Source organism: Homalodisca vitripennis, chromosome 5 (genome assembly GCF_021130785.1).
Source record: "Homalodisca vitripennis isolate AUS2020 chromosome 5, UT_GWSS_2.1, whole genome shotgun sequence".
In the NCBI taxonomy this organism is placed as follows: Eukaryota; Metazoa; Arthropoda; class Insecta; order Hemiptera; family Cicadellidae; genus Homalodisca; species Homalodisca vitripennis.
The window spans coordinates 182,286,442-182,309,604 of record NC_060211.1 but is presented as its reverse complement, the minus strand read 5'-3'; the positions used below and the strand labels follow the sequence as shown (position 1 = coordinate 182,309,604).

At 33.2% G+C, this 23,163-nt stretch overlaps 1 protein-coding gene across 7 annotated transcripts in view; it reads left to right on the top strand.

Moving 5' to 3' along the window:
- The first annotated feature begins 1,318 nt into the window (after positions 1-1,318).
- Positions 1,319-23,163, top strand: part of LOC124363286 (insulin receptor substrate 2-B) — a 66,962-nt gene continuing 45,117 nt past the window's right edge. For 5 of the 7 annotated variants that reach the window (XM_046818511.1, XM_046818509.1, XM_046818510.1 and 2 more), the window contains exons 1-3: positions 6,361-7,520; positions 11,378-11,522; positions 18,157-18,228. In XM_046818511.1, coding sequence (XP_046674467.1) covers positions 11,394-11,522; positions 18,157-18,228 — 201 coding nt within the window. In that variant the 5' untranslated portion in view covers positions 6,361-7,520; positions 11,378-11,393. Of the gene's footprint in view, positions 1,449-6,360; positions 7,521-11,377; positions 11,523-18,156; positions 18,229-23,163 lie in introns of those variants that run through there. The other 2 variants (XM_046818506.1, XM_046818507.1) reach the window with 2 other exon arrangements.

Genomic DNA, 23,163 nt, shown 5'->3' with positions numbered 1-23,163 from the left:
TTTAACTACTAAGGGAACATGGTAATAGTGTGTAATGACACTGGCATTATCACACATTGAGTGTCTCAGTAGCCAAAGTGTTAACATTGTATACTGTAGCTAGAGTGGTATTGTGTATAACATGTTCTCTACAGTAGAGCAGAGTAATGGTGTATGATGACACTCACATTCTCAGACATTGAGACTCTTGGTAGCCAAAGTGTTAACATTGTATACTGTAGCTAGAGTAGTATTGTGTATAACATGTTCTCTATAGTAGAGCAGAATAATAGTGTATGATGACACTCGCATTCTCAGACATTGAGACTCTTGGTAGCCAAAGTGTTATCATTGTATACTATAGCTAGAGTGGTGTTGTGTACAACATGTTCTCTACAGTAGAGCAGAGTAATGGTGTATGATGACAGTCACATTATCATCCATTGAGACTCTTGGTAGTCAAAGTGTTAACGTTGTATACTGTAGCTAGAGTGGTATTGTGTATAACATTTCTCTACAGTAGAGCAGAGTAATGGTGTATGATGACACTCACATTCTCAGACATTGAGACTCTTGGTAGCCAAAGTGTTATCATTGTATACTATAGCTGGAGTGGTAGTGTGTATAACATGTTCTTTACAGTAGAGCAGAGTAATGGTGTATGATGACAATCACATTCTCAGACATTGAGTCTCTCTGTATTCAATGTGTTAACATTGTATACTGTAGCTGGAGTAGTCTTGTGTATAACATGTTCTCTATAGAAGAACAGAGTAATGGTGTATGATGACAATCGCATTATAACATATTGAGTCTCTCGGTAACCAAAGTGTTAATTTGTATACTGTAGCTGAAGTAGTCATTGCTATAACATGTTCTCTATAGAAGAACAGAGTAATGATGTGTGATGTCAATCGCATTATCACATATTGAGTCTCTCGGTAGCCAAAGTGTTATCATTGTATAATGTAGCTGGAGTAGTACTGTGTATAACACGTTCTCTGCAGAAGAGCAAAGTAATAGTGTATGATGACACTCGTCAGGCCCGGATTACCCTTAAGGTCAACTAGGCCACGGCCTAGGGGCGTTAGCCGAGGGTGGCGCAAATCACGGACCCAAAACATTGTTTAAACAAATAAAAAGGTAACACGCATGGAGATGTGGAAGGACGTTTTAAGTGTGGCTGAATTGCTGTCTGTTTACAGAGCAGAATGCGCAGTTTACTTTAAGTCGTAGCCTGCAGTGGGAGGGGGAGGGTAGCTGGTATGGGGCTAGCGTCAGACGATGAGTCACCGGAAGTACGGACGACAAGACGTCATCAGCTTCTCTTGCCTCTTAGATCGTTTTGTTCCTTGAAGTGTCAATGTTATTGTTTGTGTCGGTGAAGTGTTTACATTTTCCGCCAGCTGGGTTTATTTGGACATTACTCATCAACTGGGATGTGTTGGGGGCACCTGAGTGAATGTGGGGTAAGTTATATGGTATGACAGTCATTATCATTACTATTATTATTAACTATCACATTCGCATTAGGTAATGTAACATTACATTTTGTTTATGTTATTTTCTATGTCACAAAATAATCATAGCGCGGTAAATTGAAACTTGGTTTTAGTTACCGTACTAAACTTGATGATATTTTTTTGTAATAACCAAATGAAATTCTTCCAGAGACTATTCTCTATAGAACGCTAAATGTTTGAGATAAATTAAACATTTATAGAAAGTACTTTCTAACCACCTAACATTTCGGTTTTGAGCTTTCTAAATGAGCCAACCACGGAAACGTCAATCTAGGGCTGAGTTCAGGGTGAGAGCTAAAATTAAATCCGAATAGGTAAAAAAAGTGCAGTGGAACTTTGAAAACTGGTTTCTCACCACAAGAGCACAAACCTAAAACAGATGAATCTCCTTTAATCTGTGCAAGTACTAGTGGCATTTCTACTGATGAACTCTCTTCCTCTACTTCCAGTGTAAATGAAGAAGAATAACTTGAAACAAGTTTAGAACCCGAAAAATGTTGCTATGATCCCAATCCGGTGAACTGGATTGTAAATAATGCATTGTGTGGTTACGTATCCTCAAACGGATTAGTTCAAAATAAAAATGCAGATTTTCCAAAGACAAAACAAGATGTATAGAAACAGTTCTTGGAAATGTAATGTAAATAGTTTTAATAGACAGGTCGCGAATAGAGAAAAACAAAACAGAGCCTGGTTGGTGTTATTTGAAACTAAAAATGCAGTTTTTTGAGGTCCTTGCCGTCTTTTTCATACAGAATCACAACCTGGGTCGTCTTTTGTATAAGAAGGTTTTAGTGACGGGAAAAATGTATCGCCGAGACCCAAAGAACATGAAAACTCAGTTTCCCACAAAGCCAATACAATGATTTTAAAAGAAAGAGAAGAAAATTTGGGTTATGTGATTCCAGACTTACTGAAATGATTGATCAAGAAATGAGTTATTGGAGAATGGTACTGCAAAGAGTTGTCGTTTTGATAAAGGCGGTAGCTTCTCGTGTGTTACCGTTTCGGTGGTCAAAAGAAGTATTTGGTCCTAATTGAAATTGGAATTACATGATGATGCTTGAAGTTCTTACTGAGTTTGGCCCCTCTTTTATCAACCACATTTTAAAATATGGAAATCCTGGAGGAGGAAACATTTCGTATCTGTCATCCATTGTGTGTAATGAATTCATTGGTCTACTTGGAAAACAAGTACTAACCTACATTTTAAATAAGGCTAGGAACTCTCAATACTTTTCAGTGGTCGAGGATTTTACTCTGGAAATTTCGCATGTGGGTCAGTTTTCATTTGTAATTCGTTATGTGAATCAAAATGGAGAGCCAGTTGAGAGATTTCTCAAGTCCTTGCCAAAAGTTGGACACAAGGCTTTTAATATGTTTCTGCCATCACCGAGGCTTTTGAACCCTTTGTATTGGACATTAAAGTGCCGCGGGCAATCTTACGGCAACGCGTCAAACATGTCTGGGATTTATTCTGGTCTACAAGCAAGAATTATTGAAGTCAGTCCACTTGCATCATATGTCCCTTTTGCGGCCCATTCTCTAAACTTAGTTGGTACTCGAGTAGTAAATTCCTGCCTTGAAGCGGTACAGATCTCCTTCAGGAGTTGTCCATTTTTTTGTAGCTCAACATACAGATGGACAGTTGAAGCCACATACATTAATCTTCAGTATTTAATTAAAATATGACATTGTCATTGTTGTGAAACGATACCAAAAATCGTTTTAAAATCCATGTCACCACCGCAAAAAGGCAATGAACAGTTCCTGTTGCAAAAAATAAACAAGGCACGTATCATCTTGTAGTACAAACTCAAAATCTTGGCTGTATTTTTATGAAGTAATAAAAATAGCTCAGTTTTTGGTCCCTTCACTAAAGTATTTTTATCATCATGTTGAAAAGCTTCCCCCACTCCTCTACATAGTTTTCCATGATTCCCAATGTTTCCAAATGACCATTATTATTAAAATAATTCAGTATTACTGACATGTACTGCTGAACGATCGTTCTCAACATTAAAACGGACCAAGGCTTTAAAAAAAATCACAAAATGGGAAATGAGCGGTTGACTGTACTTGTCTTACTACAGGAAAATATCAGTTTCTCCAGAGCCAGTTCTAGAGATACGATGGCTCAGAAGTCAAGAAGAATTTTACTTTTGTAAAAAATCTTTTACGTACTCTATTATCATTTATCAATATGGATTTGTACACTATGTAGGCTACTGCGTTTTGCAAACACTAAAAGCATCTTTTTTAATTACATTATTACACAAGTCTAATCAATTTCAATTATTAATCCTGTACATCCTACTAAAGCAGTGCCTCTACAATCACTAACATCAATCGTCAACACAACCTATTCAGAGACGTAAAACCTTTGTGCAAAATTTACTATTTTGCTTCTTGAATTTGAAAGTTAAAGAAATTTGAATGTTTCCGGGGGAGACTTCCCGATTTCATCTTGACCCCCCAAATTTCTTTCCTGGCTACGTCCCTGCATTGTATATAAAATTGTCGAAATAAAATATTTTTTTTAAATAGAAAGAATTATGGCGGTATAATTAAACATGCGAGTATAAATTACGTCTGCACTGACATTGTTTCAAAGCGTCACATATTTGACACGCGGACTGCAATCTGTGTCATGGCCGCCGCGTGTCACATCGCTCGCGTCGATGACAACATTCATGGGGTTTGTTTACGATCTAAGAGTTGTATGGAACTAACTAATGTAAATCAATCGATCCTACAGTGGCGTAGCCCCATGGTTAAAGGGGGAGGGGGTGTTTACCGGGAGTTTGTACATATTTACAATAATACAACCCTAGCCAGGGCCGTACTCAGATTTGGCGGATCCCGGAAAAGATAATCGGCCACCCGCCCCCGTACAAGTGTGGGGGCCCTGGTAAAATTGTCCGAAAACCCGGTCTGACTACGGGCCTGGCCCCAGCATAAATCTAAGATTATGACGTATCAAGAACACATTATATGGTTATAAAAAGTATTATGGTTGTAGCGAGAATTCTTACCCCCATATTTTCATTTTTCAATAACATTTTATGGCCCTCTTATGCGACCTCAATGGAAGGGGGTTGTAATCCCCAATAAACCTCCACCTGACTACGTCACTGCGTTGCTTTATCGATATCTACGATTTTATTCGAGCTCATAATAGTGAAAACGAACAAGTGTTTTCTTGATTTTATACTAAAGTCGTTAAAACGTAAATCATTATTTGTAGAAATGTTATCGAGTGGTTTTCTGAATACGCCGTTATTTTGAGAAAAAAAAAACAATCTATAGAAAATCGAAAGTTATAGTCTTATAACAAAAGTAATATTATACACAACAGAAAGATAAGTATCTACAACTAATGTAACACATAATGTAAACCCGTCCGAGTAGTAATACAACCTAAAGTTTTTATTGTATACTAATTCGCGTGCTCCGCAAGCGTGATTCATTACAGGGACACAAATAATACAATTTCTATGACATGGGTCATATAACATATCTTTAGCACATTTGTCATGTCATATAACCCATATTTAGCACATGTGTCATGTCATATAACCCATATTTAGCACATGTGCCATGTCATACAGCCCTATGGGCCATGTGCTAAAGATAAATGATGTCTTGTATAATCTGATTATGTAAATATTATTTTAAAATACCATTAAGTCCAGAGGCGGATTTCCAATAGGCATACTAGTCTTACATAACTATAAGGGCCGCACGCGCAATTGGGGGATCTTTTATCGTTTATTAAGTAAATTTATTTATGAAATTCAACGATGAAATGAATGATTTAATTATGAAAAACTGACAATTGTTTTCCTAACACTGACGTAGACGTAGGTTTAATTTTTGTTTATCCACGATGTCAACAAATAAATCTCTATGGTAAAAGGACATTCAGTACGTATTTTAGCAATTGAAAATTTTCTTCATAACGCGACCACAGATGCCAGATTATAAAAACTGACCATGTTCTCACGCAATGCAGAAATGGTATCAGATATGAGCTTTGAAGATGTTATTAAGCAATTTTTGCCAAAGAAAGCAAGAAAAGTTATTGTTTACTTTGCTAGTCTATGCATAAATTCTTTTTTCATACTTTAGTTATTTATAACATTGTGTATTTTCTCTTAAGGTGCTTTAAATTCAACTAAAAGTATACGTTATGAGGATTACGAATTTATTAATTTAGTTACTTGTTAGTAGAACAATTTTCACAATCTCATACAAATTTTTAGCGGAGAGGCAGTTGCAAATTTGTTTAGACCTGCAGGGCCAAGAATGTAAAATCCGCCACTGATCCAAATATTGTCAACCAAATATTGTTAGTAATATGGAAACAGCTTTAAATAAATCGAGAGTACTCGGCTATTTTGCAATTTATTTAAATTTTATTACTATTTAAACAAACGTGTGTTTTTATTTTCATTTAAGAAATAAACTAATAATCGTTATATTTATTGTTTGCAATATACAACTCTTCACAAATAAACACTTATAATTATCAAAGAACAATCATGCCGTCTTATCAATTAATTAATTAATGATTTATTTCATTCATTAATTTGGACGCCAAATAACAAACAACCCGTGACAAAACTCCGTTTAGTGAAGCAACAGACAAACATGATTTGTCATAAAACGTTTAGCAATAAGACGAATGAAGTATATTTTATGTCTAAATTAAAGCAAAATGACTGAAGAACAGACAGACAGTTTTGTTATTGTTCGCCTAAATATTAGGCAACCCACAATATTTGGGCGCACTGTGGGTGTGTCTGTCTGCAAGGCGTTTCCCATGAATGAGCTGCGACGCGATGTAATCGATCCAGTTGTACGCCAGACGGTTCTGCGACGTAGTAATCGTAATCACGTCAATCGTCAGTCTGATCAAGAAATTGATAGTGTTTGTGGCTTTATTTAGTATATTCGGTGATTAAAATACCTCATCGTTACGTTTTATAAGTGGTCATTGTAAATAAAGTGTGTGCGTTTGCTATTTTGTTTCCTCGTTTTAAATAACGGTAGATATTTTTCTCTGCCAAAGGCAAGGCGGTAGAGAATGTCAAGGACTAATGCTGTTTCTTTTAGTCGCTGACAGAGAGGTATTCGTGGACGTCAGTGGCCTCGAGTCTGAAACATTTCAGTGTGCGAGCTGTTGTGTCTAATTTTATTATAATCCGTAGATGTGAAGATGTTTTTAAATGAAGTTCAATGATCAAGATGATTCATGCATGACGTGAATTCATTCCTAGCTGTGCCAGTATCGAGTTGTAGGCCTGTAGCGCATGCGTACAAGTTGTTTACAACCTCGGCCGACATGTACACAGTCACACATGACCTTTTCCACGATGTTTAGTGATACGTATTTTGTTGAAAATTGTACTCCAACAATCGTATTGTTTTCTCGGGAGTGTTCTTATTTTATGAACTCAGGTGTTTTAAAGTTGGTTATACAACAGTTTGGACGATTTTGATGTTGGTGTTATTCCTAGGAATCTATTAATTGCGCATTTTATAATATTACTTTGAAAGCACATTTTGTTTAGTTGGCTTAGAACTTGGTGTTGTTTTACATTAGACAATCACAACAGTTGGAACTTTCCGACTTTGTAAGGTAGAAATGAGTGTTTTGCGTTGGTATGGATTTCTATGGACAAACGTATACAGGAAATTCCATTCATCAACTTGGGAGTATTTACGTATTATGGAATTGCGCATGAAAAAATGCTGGCCTTGTTGCCTACATCATAGGCTGTAGGCATAATTCTATTGCGTACTTTTGATTTATTTGTGTCTGAACTTTTGTAATATAGTCTAATAACATAAAATTTACTTTATTCTAAAAGTGAACATTATATAAAACAGTTTTCAGTTAGAAAATATAAGTGACAGGAGGATTGGTTGAGAAAGTTATAGTGCTGTCAAGTATATTTCATTTTAAGATGGTGTCCTTGTAAAAAGACTGAAGAATCTCCAGTGTATTTCTCTGTAAGTTAACACAAAATTGAATAAGTAATGTAATGTAGCTTTAAATTACTTATGTCATAGTTTATGATAGAGGTTTCTAGGTTAGGATACATAACTAAACGTATTTGCGAGATCGTATGTTTGGCTAGTTAGTATAAACTTTGACTTATTGACTCGTCATGTTTTTATTATGGAAGTATAAAATTAGATTTTCAATTAACCTTGCTCTACTTAACCCCAAAACTCCTGTATACCTACGCCTCACTTTAAAATCTAACCTACAATTCGCCATGTGTTGAGAGTAATGTGCAGTCCACAACTGTCGTGGTGTGGTGACAGTTCACATGCATTCAACACAACTCTAATTGTACTACTTAAAGCTTTTATGCCTAGTGTTAGTAAACGTTTCATCACCAATGTGACAAGTGGATCGTCTGTATTAAGTTTCTGAATTCTCAAACTATAACCTTTTCCAACGCACTAGGAGTGGTACTGTTTTTGGTTAGAGTACCATAAGCGGATCCATTTTTTATATTGCTTACAATCAACAATACTTTATATGTTGAATAACATTTACCACTCATATTTAAATACTAAATTAATGTCACATGTTTCAAATTATTAGAAATAGTTTTAACAGTTATGTAATGTTATTAATGATAAAGGAACCATAACCATTACCAAACGATAAAATTAAGACAGATGGCAATAAAAATGTTGTTTAAATAATAAAGAAAACAACAAAACAAACATCTTGAAACCGAGAAAGACGCAGTAAATAATCTTAGTGTTATTTTTTATAGTTTTCTAAAGTTTTATCTTTTTTTATTTAAAAGAAGTTACTTATAGAACAAATTGTGTTTAGAATATGAAAATGACGTGTATAGTTGATAGATGATTTAGTTATTGTTCAAATTAATTACTATTTGTTGATTATATCAATGGTTATAATAATTAAATACTGATAATATCTATATAAAAAAACTGATCCGCTTATCATATTCTACCCTCATTTTCTTACGGAATAGAGTAAGGTTAAAGTGACAGGCTGAGAACTCAGCACACTGAAATTCCGGGCGTCCATGTGAACATTAACTAAGTTTCTTGATCCTCCATCAACCGTAGAGTTTTGGCATGCTGTGGGCGGGGCATGACTTGATGGATAGACTATATACTAAGGTAGGCTACCAATTTTGCTCCAATTTGTAGGGTCTACTTTAATAAGCAGTAATAATTAACTATTATAATAAATTCATTCAATCCAAATATTTGAAAATATGAGTGACATTGCAATGTTAAATAGAAAACAAAACTTACTTAATTTGTTTAGTCCCAATAAGTCTATTTAATGTTAGTAATTTAATTTTACACATGTAAAACTAAAAAGATAACATCAATTATTTTAAAGTAATGAATGAATCCTCCTCAAAATAATCTTTAATCACAAATAGTCCTGGTACTGCATGAAACAATAAAATATTGCCATTTAATTTCACAATAAAAAGTTATATTTTAAGTTCAGAGTAAAATAGTACTAGCTTACGCATTCGAGTTTCTTAAATTGAAATTAGAGCATTAACCCTCTGAGCGTCCATCGTCAATTATTTTGACGACTCAGACTTTCATTAATCGTCATCTCAAATCTTTTAATGATAAACATCCATCTCTTTAAATTTATTTCACCGAAGCTAATACTGGGCAAATCGCATTATAACCTATGCCGTTCAAAAGCCAATGAGTTTTTCCTTATGTTAAATGGTCTTCGGATTTCTCATGTAGTCTGTAACTTTAGTCAACATCGTTTTCATCAGCTGTTGTTTCCAACTTATATACATTGTTTGTTGTTGCTGAGATACGAATGTGTGAATTTCGCCATATACAATCTATTTTGTGCTTGTTTTCTTTTCAATTCATTGTTATGTAAATTAGTTACTAATTTTTAGAAATAATGTTATAGTATGTAAATATTTTTCAAGGTTTTCATAAAACACATTCCCTATTTTGACTTTTTATATATATATATATATATATATATATATATATATATATATATATATATATATATATATATGAATTTCTAAAATATCTTACAGCAATATATATTTCTGTGTTCATGGGAAATTTTGTTACAAGTAAGCATATTGTTGCTATATTTAGTGTAATATAAAAAGTAAAAATATTGTTGTGATGCGTTATATAATAACTGTAAGTAGGAACAAATTTCAAATGTACGCTTGTTATTAATATGAACTGTTCCAACATTAGCCTATACATTTCTGTCTTTAGAACAAACTTTCCTTAAATGTAGCTATTCTGAATTTCGAATATGTGTAATGTTTTCAATACATGTGTATACTTTTTTGCAAATTGTGTTTTTATTTTTTTTTATTTCTAAAATAAGAAATTGGTTTTGGAACTTCATTCTTACACAGTCTGAAAGCACAGTTCATTCCAAAAAAAGTAGTATATAACGTTATATTTAAGTTACTATTTAAATTTATTTATAAATTTTACAAGGAGAGCCTACAAAACCTCACAAAATGAGTATGCATTTCACAAAATATGGTGGTCGCTTGGAAGGTTAAAACCATATTTTCAAGCTATTTTTACAAATAGTAGATAAGGACAGAGAGTGGAGAGAGTGGCCTCTCTCGCTTCCTTTTGAGTGGCAGAAAACAAGAATCGAATGACATGTAATTTGTACAGTAAGCCAAATAAAGTATTTTCTTTCTAATAATTTAGTTGTTTTATGTCTTCTATAAGATAAACTGTTATAAAATAGTAGCCTCCTGATAATACCGAAGTACCTAGAATGTTTATAAATAAAAACTCCTCAAAACATATAGGCTTAAGTTTTAAGAAAAAGTTGTAAAAAAAGTTATTAACTTAAGCAGATATTTTTATGTTGCAGTTAATAGCCTATTTTTTATATAAATTTAAAATTGATGCCGGCTGCTCAATTTTATGTGCCGGCAGCGCGTACTGAAGAGGAACATGGTGGTCAGAAGGAGCTAGGTCATTGCCAAAAATATATATTACATCCTCTAGCTGTTCCAAACTAGACATCATGTTAAAAAAAGTTTATCTGGCTAATCAGATTAACACTCAACAGATGAAAATAAGTAAAAATGTTCAATTCAAAGTTTTAGTTTTCCGTTTAAATTAGCCATAAATCGGCTATTAGTCAAGTTCTCTAATGTCAAAATCATCAACATTTTGGGAAACTATTGAAATTAGAGCCTAAAACAAAGCTATAACAAGCCATAAACCAATAGCACCAATCCAATTGTCAAGCTATGTTTGCCAATGGCTTATTATAGTGGGTATAAGGGTTATTGCAAGATAACTGGATCAAGCAACGTCGAGCGTGGCTGCTGCTTGGATGGGTGACCACTGAGCAATCCTGTCCTTGCAAGCAAGCCCGCCTGCCTGGGCGTTGGTGATGGTTCGGAAGTCACCTTTAAGTCGTTGGTCCCTAGGAAAGTTGAGTTTAGCTCTAGTTCACCTTTTTTATTCCAGTGTGTAGTATCTGACGCTGTCTCAGACTTGACTCCTTGAATCTGGAGTCATGTTCGTCTGAAGAGATCCAAAAAAGGTCGACGATGAATAAGCTCAAACTGTATACCTGATGAGACATTGAGACCAATTCACCTATTATAGGTGTTTCTGATGTCGAAACGATGTAAATATATTCTGTTCTGGTATATAAATATAGATGGTAGTGTTGATCTATTGTATGAACTGTTAAAACAGGTGCGTGTCAGATCGACATTATAATGTCAATTGCCACTACGGAATTGATTCAGACCGACATTATAATGTTGATTGCCATTTCCTGGATTAACCTTTCAAATGATATAAGCTTCTATTTTTTTCAGGTAGAAACAAGAGGAAATGAAAATGTCCGTTAGAAGTTGGCCATCGCTGGGAGGCGGAGACAGTTCGAGCAAAGACTCCATGAAACCTCTACCTCCCGACGTTGTCAAGTGTGGAATACTCAAGAAGTACCATACGAGATACAAGGTATATGATTTATTTTATAAAAAGTCTTTATTTTTGAGGTGGGATTAAGGTTGTACTGCCTTCTATTCTTTGTTTAAAATTTGTTATTGATGATGGATAGTATGATAGGATAATACGATTTTAGACATTCACCAAATGTTATGTGTTACAAAAATAGAACATTATGTTTTGAGCATTAAAACCTACCTGAGATGCCAAAAATCCAATACATTTGATGCACATAAATACCTAAAAGTGTGGTGGTGAATTTGTCATACACTAAACTAAATTTGACAACATAATATATTGAGATTGAACCCTAGCTATGGCACTTCACAGAACCAATGATCATGATACAATACATTTGATGCACATAAATACCTAAAAGTGTGGTGGTGAATTTGTCATACACTAAACTAAATTTGACAACATAATATATTGAGATTGAACCCTAGCTATGGCACTTCACAGAACCAATGATCATGATACAATACATTTGATGCACATAAATACCTAAAAGTGTGGTGGTGAATTTGTCATACACTAAACTAAATTTGACAACATAATATATTGAGATTGAACCCTAGCTATGGCACTTCACAGAACCAATGATCATGATACAATACATTTGATGCACATAAATACCTAAAAGTGTGGTGGTGAATTTGTCATACACTAAACTAAATTTGACAACATAATATATTGAGATTGAACCCTAGCTATGGCACTTCACAGAACCAATGATCATGATACAATACATTTGATGCACATAAATACCTAAAAGTGTGGTGGTGAATTTGTCATACACTAAACTAAATTTGACAACATAATATATTGAGATTGAACCCTAGCTATGGCACTTCACAGAACCAATGATCATGATACAATACATTTGATGCACATAAATACCTAAAAGTGTGGTGGTGAATTTGTCATACACTAAACTAAATTTGACAACATAATATATTGAGATTGAACCCTAGCTATGGCACTTCACAGAACCAATGAATGATCATGATACAATACATTTGATGCACATAAATACCTAAAAGTGTGGTGGTGAATTTGTCATACACTAAACTAAATTTGACAACATAATATATTGAGATTGAACCCTAGCTATGGCACTTCACAGAACCAATGATCATGATACAATACATTTGATGCACATAAATACCTAAAAGTGTGGTGGTGAATTTGTCATACACTAAACTAAATTTGACAACATAATATATTGAGATTGAACCCTAGCTATGGCACTTCACAGAACCAATGATCATGATACAATACATTTGATGCACATAAATACCTAAAAGTGTGGTGGTGAATTTGTCATACACTAAACTAAATTTGACAACATAATATATTGAGATTGAACCCTAGCTATGGCACTTCACAGAACCAATGATCATGATACAATACATTTGATGCACATAAATACCTAAAAGTCTGGTGATGAATTTGTCATACACTAAACTAAATTTGACAACATAATATATTGAGATTGAACCCTAGCTATGGCACTTCACAGAACCAATGATCATGATACAATACATTTGATGCACATAAATACCTAAAAGTGTGGTGGTGAATTTGTCATACACTAAACTAAATTTGACAACATAATATATTGAGATTGAACCCTAGCTATGGCACTTCACAGAACCAATGATCATGATACAATACATGTGCTCACAAATTTTGTAATTTTTTTACACTCACCATGACTGAGATCGCTGTACAAACATAAGGCCAGAGGAATCTCCCCTTTACCCTTTCCTTTCCCTTTACTAATTGTATGATTTACTCCCCAGTCTTCCAACTTCCCTGATGTATGCGACATGTGTTGTGTTGTGCTTTTTGTTCTGTGAAGTGCCATCGCTTGGGTTCATAAGCACCAGTCCGGACTTTGTACCATTGTTGCTAGCACCCGAGTATATGCTTAGATTTTTTAGTTCCGATAATAATCTTGCCTATGTAGAAATGAAGGTTCTTACAAATTTCACTACAGATTCAACATTTCTGTGGATATCTTGGCACATAGATATCGTAAATTCGCAATTTTGCTCATTAAATTGGGTTTAAATAGTTAGTCTACACACCAAGTCACCATAAAATGATGTTGAATTGAGCTGCATACGTGTATGTTACCTGTTAAAATCTCTTGTGAAATGATTGTATACAGTTTGTTAACAAATTGATTTATTCTGCTATTTTCTCGTTGCCATAATAATTGTTACCTGTAAGACCAGTGTATAAATATTCCGTTACGCTCAACAAAATCTCATGGTAACATAAACGCTCCTTAATCAAACTCAGCGTTCCTCATTTCAAAATGAAGATTCATGTACCATTTCAAGTCTGTAGGTTTCGTTTTTGAGATATCGTGTGGACAGACACAGATATACAGACAGACAATGAAAAATTAAATTTTTCCAGTCCCATTACTAGATTTCACTAATGCTTAGCCAATAATTAGACTTTGTTAACTTTCCTTAACCCTTTAAATGCCAAGTCTGTATATACCAATGTTTAAAAACTACAGATAAATGCCAATGTCCGTATATACATATGTTGTGAAAATTACCGAAGAATGCCGACATCCGTATATACAGACGTTCATTGTAAAAATTCTACTGTGATAATCTTTTTATGTATTATAAATTGTTGGTATATAAACATTCAGAATAAACCAAAGTACAGGAAATAAATATTTATAGCAATTTTGTAAAATTAATTCATGTTTATTTAAAAATTTACTCTAAAACGACACAAAAAAAGTGAAAATGTAGCTTTCTAAAAACAACATAACTTGTACAGTTTTTAAAATATTAATTAAAACTTTTTATGTTTGTATATATTTTAATTTTATATTTTAATTGATATATGTTTTATAGTGGAATAATGTTTTCAAAGTGCTATTTCTCACACAAAACTGAAAAAATATATACTGTAGGTAAATACTTATACTTTTAAATGTTTTAAATTAAATTACATTTAAATATAAGATTAGTTCATTATTTTCCATTGTACTTGACAGTTTTATTTCTAAACACATTTTTCCCATTCAATTGCTCACCAATTCAAAACTCAGTGATGGCCTATATGTATTTTATAAACTGTGTTGAGGAATCTCAGATTAGGCCCATGGGAAAAAAAGTAAAAACATAGTTTTACACAAAAAGTAGTGTTATATTTACAGTTTTGGGGAAAATAAAATAATTTTTGGCGTGTGTGCAATTTTGTGCAATTTTAGTTGTAGTACATAGCAATATCAGTTGTTTTGAGGAAATATTTTTTTAAGTGCTATTTTGCATAAGAAACTGCAAAAATGTTAGAACATATTTTTGTGATTACCATTTGTGTGTTTTTTTATATAACAAATTAGCAGTATATGCATGTTTTATATGTTTTTAATTAAACAATTTATCTATAAAGGACATTTGTAAAAAAAAAGAGTCAACAAAAGTATAAAGCTGTTCTGATTTTATGAATGCTTTAGTAAAATGGTACAAAGTCGCTGACATTGGCATTTTTTTACTATGCTCCGGCACTAAAAGGTTTAATTCATAATTAGATCCTTTTCCATCTTGACATAAAATTCTGCTATGTAGCAGGCAGTGAGGCAGTGAAGCATATTCAGTAAGCTCTACCCTGAAAGCCAGCTTCAAACCAAGTTTCATTTAATTCCAATTATTAGTTTTTTATACAGTAGGAATAGAGGGTATATAAAAACTAGATAATGTATTAAAAAAAATGAAATTATCTGGTAGTATCCACATAAAAACCATATAATTATTGTGAATCTCAGAAAAATGACCCCACATGCTCACCCCTCAACAAAGCTAGGGGTATTTAATATTGTAATACCATACCATAAACGCTTTCACAAGTTACAATAATTATTTTTAATCTTGTAAACATTTTATGAACTAGGGAACACTTGTAGTATGAAATTGTTTTGTGAACATTAAAGTAAACACTTCTTAACAAAGTACATTCTCTAAGGGAAAGAACAGCTTAAAAGGATATAAAATGTATGCTTATATAATCATGGTTTTGTGTTTACTATACTTTTGTTAATATTTACACATATTTATTTCTCTTGAAAATGTCTTAATTGTAGACAAAATAAAAAGAATTTTCTGTTTTTATTGAGGGAGATATAAACAGTTTAACACCTTTATTTGGTTGCAATGTTTTGGCGAAATTAACACCCTTTTTCAAGTAATTATATTGATATAAAAGTTTTCAAATATAGTAAATGTTTTGTCTGTTATATTTTTTAATTTATATTAATCTTTCCTATTTGTATATATTATTAATCCACAATTTAAATGTAAAAAAAAAACTTTATCAGGGCTATTCAATATTTTAACTGTAGGATATAATAATAATGGTAGAGAGAGAGAGAGAGAGAGAGGAGAGAGAGAGAGAGAGAGAGAGAGAGAGAGAGAGAGAGAGAGAGAATATCTTTATTTTACAATCTTCAAGATTGAAAATGGTGTCACTTAATACAATACATTTGTCATGGTAATTTCAGTCCAGAACTTGCTTTACATAGTAATTTTGGCCAGTCCAGAAATTCATTTATGGTGTAGAACGGTCGTTGGAGCAACCAAGCTTGAAGTTTTTTCTTTAAGATAATTGGGTCAGCTCTCTTGATTGTGTCAGGAAGGATGTTGAAAAACTTGGCTCCAGCATATGAAGGCTTTGATTGAAAGAACTACTGCGGTGAATCGGCAGAGCAAAGTTTGTGGCATTCCTGGTTTGGTAGGTGTGAGTGTCCATGTGGCGCTGCAGTTGTCTTGAGGATGCCAGGTAGATCACTTCCAGCAGGTAGATATTAGTGACTGTCAATATTCCCATTTCTTTAAAAGCACTCCTGCAGCTGTCTCTCCAGTCAAGATCAGCCAGTATTCTTATAACCTTTTTTTGAATGATGAGAACACGCTCCAGGTTGCCACTCGCCGTAGCGCCCCACAAGACAATGCCATATCTGAGATAGGACTCGAACAGAGAGTTGTAAGCTGTTCTCACTGTATCCTCTGTGCCGACATGCTTGATTCTTCTAACTGCAAAGATGGCACTACTTAGTCTGCTGCACAGTTTATCAACATGGTCCATCCACGATATTCTGTTGTCGACCACAACACCAAGATGCTCCACTGAATTTACAGAGTCAAGGTTGGGGAATCCTGACAATTGTTCTTTCAAGCTGCCAAAAGTCATTGTTTTCGTCTTTGATTCGTTAAAAACAAGGTCGTTCACTGCACAGTACTCAACAGCAACATTCAACGCAATGTATGACTGTACTTCAAGTGCCTCTCTATTCTTTCCAGAAATCAAAAGAACCGTGTCATCAGCATACATTATGGTGTTACTGTAGGGTTCCATGTATCCTGGAAAGTCACATGTAAAGAGGACAAACAGAACAGGCCCTAGGACAGAACCCTGTGGTACACCTCTCTTTATAGGGAGTCTATTGGATCTATACAAGACTTTTATTCCTTTCATGCTCTGCTTAAGTTCAACCAGTTGGTCTCGATCCTTCAAATAGTTTGCAAACCATGACAAAGCAGTGTTCCTAAAGCCCAAGTACTCAAGCTTAGTCAGTATCATTGCATGATCCAAGCAATCAAAGGCCTTACTTAAGTCCAAGTAGAAACCTACGACGCTTTCACCCTCCTCGATCTTATTTATCATGTGTTCTACAAGATCTACGAGTGCAGTTGTAGTAGACTTTTGCTGGATGAACCCATGTTGCCCTGATAAAAGTAGGTTATTGGCCTCCAGATGGACCGATATTCTTGCCAATATTATTTTCTCTATCAACTTGGAGAATGTAGGCACCAACGAAATGGGTCTGTAGTTTTCTAACTTGTGTCTGCTGCCCTTCTTATGTAGGGGTACAACATTAGAGGTCTTCATTTTACTCGGAAATAGACCCTGGCCAAGGCTGAGATTGCAAACATGTAACAATGGAGTCAATAATTCATAACGGCAGTACTTGAGCATCAGTGAAGAGAAATCGTCCAGGCCAGCAGATGTCTTGCTTTTCATTGAAGAGATAATCCCAAGCAGCTCTTTCCCAGATGTTGGCGCCCATGTTGACGTGGGACTCTCCACCTCCCAGTCTTTGAACTGAAAGCGATGTCCACCCTCTCCCGGATTCGCCTTCAATGTCTCCTCTGCAATAGTGGTAAAGTAGGAGTTAAATTGGTTGGCAATATCAACAGGTTCAGTCAACGATAAATCTCCAAACTCTAGGCGTCTAATGTCCGCCGGCTCAGCTTTGCCTTTCCTCTCACTGTTGATCACTCTCCAAACTGCTTTGGACTTGTTGTCAGAATCAGCAATAAAAGCAGCACATGCCTCTCTCCTGAGGGTCCTGAGTTTTAAGTCATACAATTTCTTTAATTCAGATGATATTTTTTTGTCTTCATTTCGTCCACTTAGTGTATAAGTATCTAGTGCAGTAAGAAATTGTTTCTTGAAGTGACTTGCTTCAGCATCGAACATATGCTTTACTGAGCTGTTTGGTCTCTGTCGGAGTTTCCTTAATGGACAAGTAGTGTTAAGAGCTAGGGTGATAATCATTAAGAATACACCATATGCTCTATCCAAGTTGTTACATTCCAAGACCTCTTTCCAGGACTGCAACGAGAGGAAGATCCTTAGATTTTCCAAGGAGTTGCTATTTATGCATCTGCCTGTTGATGAAATTGTAAGTGTCCTCTTCATCTTGAATAATATGAATCTTGAGTAATAATAATGAAATCAATTACGTGTAAGTTACTAACGTTACTTGAACTTTCATAATGCAGTTTTATAAATGCTGAGAATATTGTGTGAGAGAATAGAAAGAAACCGGTTCAAGAATAAAGTAATTCATTCATGCCTTATCTATCTTTTAATTCTTGAGTCAATGTAAGCTAATTTAACTGTTCACAAAAAGTGCCAATTTGAATATTTTTTTGTAGTGATTCTAAAACTGCAGCAGTCAGCCTCATGGTGTGATCGGGTTTCCCATGGGTTCTGTAAACATGTTTGTATCACACACTGCAGCAGCTGTGATTAGCAAACAGCAGCGATGATAAACAATGGCAAGATAACAGATTAGCTCTTAATGGCACAATAATCAGTCAGTCGTATAGAAATGTGGCCAAATTCCAGCCGTGGTAATTGAATAACAATTGTAACATCCTTGTATTCCAAGGAGACGGTACCAACCATTTTGTTAAACAAACAATCCCAAAAGTTTTCAGCCAAAATTGAGTTTTTTACAGAGCTTTACTTAAAAAGTTGTAACTTTTTATACATCATGATATTTGCTTAAAAATTGTCAAATTGTTCTTCAGCCAATAAAACTGTCTTTTAGAGAAAAAAAATGTTCAAACGAATAAAAAGTTATACATTTTTATGTTTATTTACAGTTTATAATTTTTTAAGTTATTAAACGCATTTGATTTATTTTTTTATATTTATAGTTGAATATAAAATAAAGTAAATCTAATTATGAACAGATCTTGAAAACGTACTCAGTACTGTATGAAAATGTAAAGGAAAATACAAATGTTATTTTTACTGTGAAGAGAATTTTAATTCTTTAATCATTGGTATATAGTTGAAAAAATAACGTTACCGAAAAATAATTATGCAACAGCAAAATATTGTTGCAGTATAGTTTTCGGAAAAAACACACAACAATATATGGTTTTGAAACGGTTTTGGGAAAAAGGCGCACAACGATGTATTGTTGCAAAACAGCCAAAGGATTCTAATAGCTATACTTAAAAATATGTGTAAGGAAAATAGATAGTGCCAATATTAATATAATCTATCTTTGTAAGTTTTTTCTATGGTTTCCGTTGTATTTTTTGAACAAATTCAAACCGAAATACTATTTTTAAGAGAATTTTCATTCTGGTGAGGTTTACAAAACTTCAAACCATTTACTTGATGAAAATCATAATACTGATATTAGTTCCTTACATTATGTTTTACTGAAAACATGACTGTTCAGGTAATAATCATGATGTATTGGTTGAAAGATCTATGTTGTTAGCAAAAATAAGAGGTTGGACATTTGCATAAATTAGGCAGACATACAAAATTCAATAAATAGTAGTCCTATAATTATAATCAATCTCTCATAATGGAACAAGATATTTCTAAAAACAGAGTTTGTGTCACTTTATAAATATTTATTAGCTTAATTAAATGAAAATATAATAAAAATTATACTATAGTTGTGTCTTTTTCAAAATTATTTTTAAAAGAAACTTTTCCAGGATGTTTGACCAAAACATGATTGAAAATAAAATTATATTTACATTTATATATTACAGCCGCATTCCTAATTTGACTAAAACTGTCCGTTTGTTTGGTCAGTAGCGACACTTAAATTCACACATCGATGGATGAAAAGGTTATGTAAAAGCCACTATATTTGAACCTAGATTAGTTTGTTTTGACACAATTAATACATTCGCCTAATGTTAATGAAGGGATTTTTTGAATGTGTAGCAAACTTTAAAAATAAAATCTGACTTACTTGTATGTTATTCACACACAAAAACAATCCTAATCTTTTTATACAATTGACTGCATGGTACTAAACAAGATACCACTATATTTATAAACTTAAAAATACAGTTCTATATAATGTAGGACATAAAATACTTTGTTTTCAATCTGTCTGTATGTTTGTGTTTGCCCCTTAGAGAATTCATTTCTAAAAAAGTTTTAATTTATTGTGTCGCAATTTGTTATGAATATTTAACTTATTTTGTAAGATAATACTACTCTTAAGGCACTAATAACTAGCTCATAAAAAGACCAAACATTTAGTTTCTTTATTGTTACATTTGGATGTTAAAGAAAATTCTCTTGAAAAACGTTTTTTCATAGGATTTATATTGATTTACAAACACATTTCGCTTATGTATATATTAAGCCTTAATATTTAATAGTTTTAATTCATTCATTTTCAAAGATCAATCATCCACCCCCATGAATCAATTAATCTTTTTCTATGAACCAATTCTTCCATTCCCATAGGTAAATGACCTCTCCACATAGTCATTTCATCCATTCTCAAAGGTTAATCCTGATCTCCAAAGGCATTGTAACTATTATTTCAGCCAATAATATGTGCACAGAACAACAAAAATATTTCAGACAAAACATATATTTACCATGTTTGTAATTTTTTTAACTTAGCTTATATCACATTTCTTATTCATATACATTCTTAACACACTATACATGCTTTATTATATTTTATACGTTTTCTGAAACTAGATAAAATTTATAATTGACAAGTGAATTTGGTATATTTTTTTAACAATGTTTTAATAGAATCGTCTTGAAATGTCTTTTTGAAATGTTGTTATAAAAAAGCTTAAAATTTTTTATTTACATTTCTACATTCTATAATAATTTAATAATTGTGCAGACACAAATCACCAAAAATGGCTTGTAATTAAAGGAATTTTCAGCTACCACTTGTATAATTAAGGGACTGCAATCAATTTTGAGTTTGGAAAATATTTTTTATGTTAAATTCATTGAAATCTAGGATAACTTCACTGGATACAGAAAATGTACAAATAAATTTTTTATTAATTCACGTGAATTAAAGGATTTAAAGTAAAAAATTTAGGCATTTTGTAATGAAGCCCAAATAAAAACGGCTGAAGATAAAAATTTGAGAATTTTTACAGCATATCATGAATTATAGCTTCAGGGTGTGACATGTTTTTATTTAAAACTAAACTAAATTATTTTGTCAGGAAAATATATTTAAAAACTTATTTTTCTTAAATTCAAAACATAATTTTCTGTATAACTTGTCATAAATAAAAAATATTCTAAAGCCAAAATCAACTGCACCACCTTAGGAACATGTAACAGATGTCATTAAATTCAAACTGAACAAAATGAAAATAAAAACAATCTAAATGAGTTTATAATGACAGCAAAACTAATTGTAAGTCATGCATCTGTGTTGAATAAACCGTATTGTTATTTCAGTTCCATTGTGTTGATCGCAACCACACGAAATGACAAAGTAGCAAATTACAGTTGGAGTGCTGTGGGTTATCGTACATAACGATGGGTCACGCTAATTATGGCGTTCGCACCGAACCTAATTATATCACTTGTTTTGCATCTTATTGATAACTCAGCACTCTGTTTTAGCTAATTATATTGTTTTGCATAACTGAAATCGTGTAATTTTAGACTTTGAGAGTGACAAACAAGACAATAATTGGTGACGTGGCGGACGTTTAGAACCTGATTACCATCTGACTCGGTTCCGAGGTGTTTACGGCTACAGATTAATGCGATGATTAGTGTTGTTAACCTTTGCACCCTAATTAAATCACTGTTATCGGCAGTAGTTTGTTGGCAGACGTAAAGTATACCAATATTACTGTCGAGTGTGCCAAAAGATAGGCGCATCATGAAGCTAAATTACAGCTACTGGAGATATTAGGAATCGGAAGTTTTTCTTTAGTAGCCTATTTATAATGGAAGTTAGCGATTCATTTCTTTGCTCGAGCAGTTGTTTATTGATTGAAGCTGTTTAGGTATTTATAGAGCTTTTTTAAATTATTTTATTACAATTGTTCCAAGATAAAATTAAAACAATTTTTTTCCAAAAACAGAAAGAGCGTCAACTATGTAGTTAAAATGTGTTTTAAAGGACTGTAGCCTAGACTTTGTGCAACTGTCCTTTCTCGTTTCCCATCCTTGAAGAAACCTTTTGTAGGACCTTGGCATGGACTACCTATAGTATTCCATTGGTCAAGGGTTTTGTTATCATTAAAACCAGCAAAAGATGTTGTGTGTCTTCGTTACTTGGTTAACAGTTTTAATTATCTCGCACATGCATAGGTGAAAATATTGGGACTTTTAAATAATTCAGATTTTTGTTTTAGTACAAATTACACTTTTGGGATTTATGGAGTAAAACGAGGGGGGTTTTTGAAAACGTCTGTCTATCCATGTGTTACGAGAAACAGCTAGCAAGAGATAAGAGCAGACCACTAAAATCAAGTAATTTATTACCAAACAACTTTTAAGTATAGACATTCCTCATATTTTATATAAACACAGTTTGCTTTTTTTCTAAAACTATCCATTTCTCTCTAAATACTAATTAAAATTAAAACTAAAGTTTCAACACATAGATTTATTTTCTATGATATGGAAAAAACTATACACAAAAGCAGTAACTTTTATAAAAACAAATGATAACGTAAAAGCGTTTATTTTGTGTTTTCAATATTGTAATAGCAAATATGAAAATGAATGTATTTATTTTGCTTATATAACTCCCAAGTTTTTAGTCTGCTACTGTTATGTATAGATACAATATAAGATTTAGTGTTTTTGTTCTTTTATTTAATCAAACTTCTTTGTTTTTGTGTGTCTTGAACTTTGACACAAAACAGGGAGATAAATAAATTTAATTTAGGAATCATGATTATAGTATGACTAATGCTTACTTTTGTGCTAAAAGAACAAACCTTCTTGCCAGTCACAATCTTATTCTCAGAAATATTTTATTATATGAACCTGATGGAAATAGAGTCTCACTTTCTCATATGATCTGTATTTGAAATACAAGACACAAGTTGTCTGTTCTCTT